The 2,121-nt window shown below is 41.7% G+C and overlaps 1 protein-coding gene across 1 annotated transcript; it reads left to right on the top strand.

Moving 5' to 3' along the window:
• Positions 1 to 661: 661 nt before the first annotated feature.
• Positions 662 to 1,606, top strand: LOC131488619 (olfactory receptor 52M1-like). The gene has a single exon (XM_058690479.1). The coding sequence runs from the start codon at positions 662 to 664 to the stop codon at positions 1,604 to 1,606; it is 945 nt and encodes a 314-aa protein (XP_058546462.1).
• The last annotated feature ends 515 nt before the right edge of the window (positions 1,607 to 2,121 follow it).

The following is a 2,121-nucleotide window of genomic DNA, read 5'->3' as shown; positions in this document are numbered from 1 at the left end:
AGAGCCAGAGAGAGAGGATGGGTGGGGGAAGGACAGAGAGAGAGGGAGACTCAGAATCTGAAGCAGGCTCCAGGCTCTCAGCTGTCAACGCAGAGCCCGACACGGGGCTCGAACCCATGAACCGTGAGATCATGACCTGAGCTAAAGTTAGATGTGTATCCAACTGAACCACCCAGGTGCCCCTATATATGGCATTCTTGTCACCCACACATGCTAGTCATTGTTTATCATATTATGATGTTTTCCTTGTAGAGTGTAACCTCCATGAGAATAAATCTGATCTGTGAATTACTTTATTCCTAGTGCCTGGAACATGGTTTGTCACACAGTCACTGCTTACTGAACAGTTGTTGAATTAAGTACAATTGAATAGACAGGGAATCTTTTTACGGAGTTAAGGTGACTTATTTGCCCTTGTGATAATATGAAATGATACATGAATTATCTTTCTGTATTTTCAAACACAGTATTTTATGTGATGTTACAAATATGGTTACTTTGGTCCTAGTGAATTGAAATACACCTGGTTATGAATTTGAACTGTTTTTAACATAAGGGTCTTCTTGAACTGAATCTTCATGTTTTCAGCATCTGGTAATGATCATCTATCATAGCAGCTTCATCTTCAGAAGTAGTGACAGAAAGCAAAGGGAAAAGCGTCATGCCTCCTCTCAACACCTCTCGTCCCTCTCCTATCACCTTCTTGCTGATGGGCATCCCAGGACTAGAGCACCTGCATGTCTGGATTGGGATTCCCTTCTGCTCCATGTACGTGGTGGCTGTGGTGGGGAATGTGACCATCCTGGCCGTGGTGAAGGCAGAGCGGAGTCTCCATGAGCCTATGTTCTTCTTTTTGTGCATGCTCTCCGTCACTGACCTGGTCCTCTCCACGTCTACACTGCCCCGCATGCTCTGTCTTTTCTGGCTTGGAGCCCATGACATTGCATTTGATGCTTGCCTGACCCAAATGTTCTTCATCCATAGCTTTACCACCATGGAATCTGGCTTTTTTCTGGCCATGGCCATTGACCGTTACGTGGCCATTTGTCATCCACTGCACCACACTACCATTCTCACCCATGCGCGCATCACCATAATGGGTATTATTGTGGTGATTCGGGGCGTAGCCTTCTTTTCTCCACATCCCATCCTGCTCAGGCAGCTGCCCTACTGCAGAACACGAACCATTGCCCACACCTACTGTGAGTTCATGGCTGTGGTGAAGCTGGCATGTGTGGACACAGGAGCCACCACACGTTATAGCCTCAGTGTGGCTTCTATCATTGGCTCATGTGATGCAATTCTCACTGCTGTATCCTATGCCTTCATCCTCCGCTCTGTATTCCGTCTGCCATCCCGAGAAGCTAGCTTTAAGGCTCTGGGCACATGTGGGTCACATGTCTGTGTTATTCTTGTCTTCTATTCCACAGCTGGTTTTTCCATTTTCACTCACCGTTTTGGGAAAAATGTGCCTGCACATGTCCATATTTTTATTGCAAATATGTACCTTTTGGTGCCCCCTTTTCTCAACCCCATTGTGTATGGAGTAAGGACCAAGAAAATACAGGAGCATGTTCTTAGAGCACTAAAGGTCAAAGTTGTCTGATTTTAGTTTGATCAATAGAAGAGATGGCTCAAGATATATAGAAATACCTAGAAATCATCTATATATAGAAATATATAGAGATGATGTAGGGAAAATAATTAACTGTTCTTATTCCCACAGGCTGAATTGCATTTACCACCTGAAAGTTGTTATTTATCATATGTCTAGAATTTCTAAGAATATTAACTCAGCAAATTATTTTACCTTTTTTATATAATAAATATTGGTGATGAATTTGTTCATCTCATTCTGAATATGTACCTTTCAGAGGGAGTTATAGAATGACTATAGGTAGAAGGAGAAACAAACCTATGAAGATACTTAGGAAAAAAAAAAGGAAGAGGTCTCTGAGATCTATATGCTGAATTTCATAGAGTAGTAAGCGAAATAATATTGAGGCATATATATAGCTGTGATTTTTAAAAACAGGTAATAAATGTTGTATCTCTAGTCAAATTATATCAAATTAATGTCTCAAAGTACATGAATAGACTAATAATGCACAAAGACTTAAA

Source organism: Neofelis nebulosa, chromosome 10, assembly GCF_028018385.1.
Source record: "Neofelis nebulosa isolate mNeoNeb1 chromosome 10, mNeoNeb1.pri, whole genome shotgun sequence".
Taxonomy (NCBI): Eukaryota; Metazoa; Chordata; class Mammalia; order Carnivora; family Felidae; genus Neofelis; species Neofelis nebulosa.
This window is presented reverse-complemented; position numbering and strand designations above follow the sequence as displayed.

Coding starts and splice junctions, on each gene's coding strand:
- LOC131488619 (XM_058690479.1), top strand. CDS start 662: ATGCCTCCTCTCAACACCTCTCGTCCCTCTCCTATCACCTTCTTGCTG.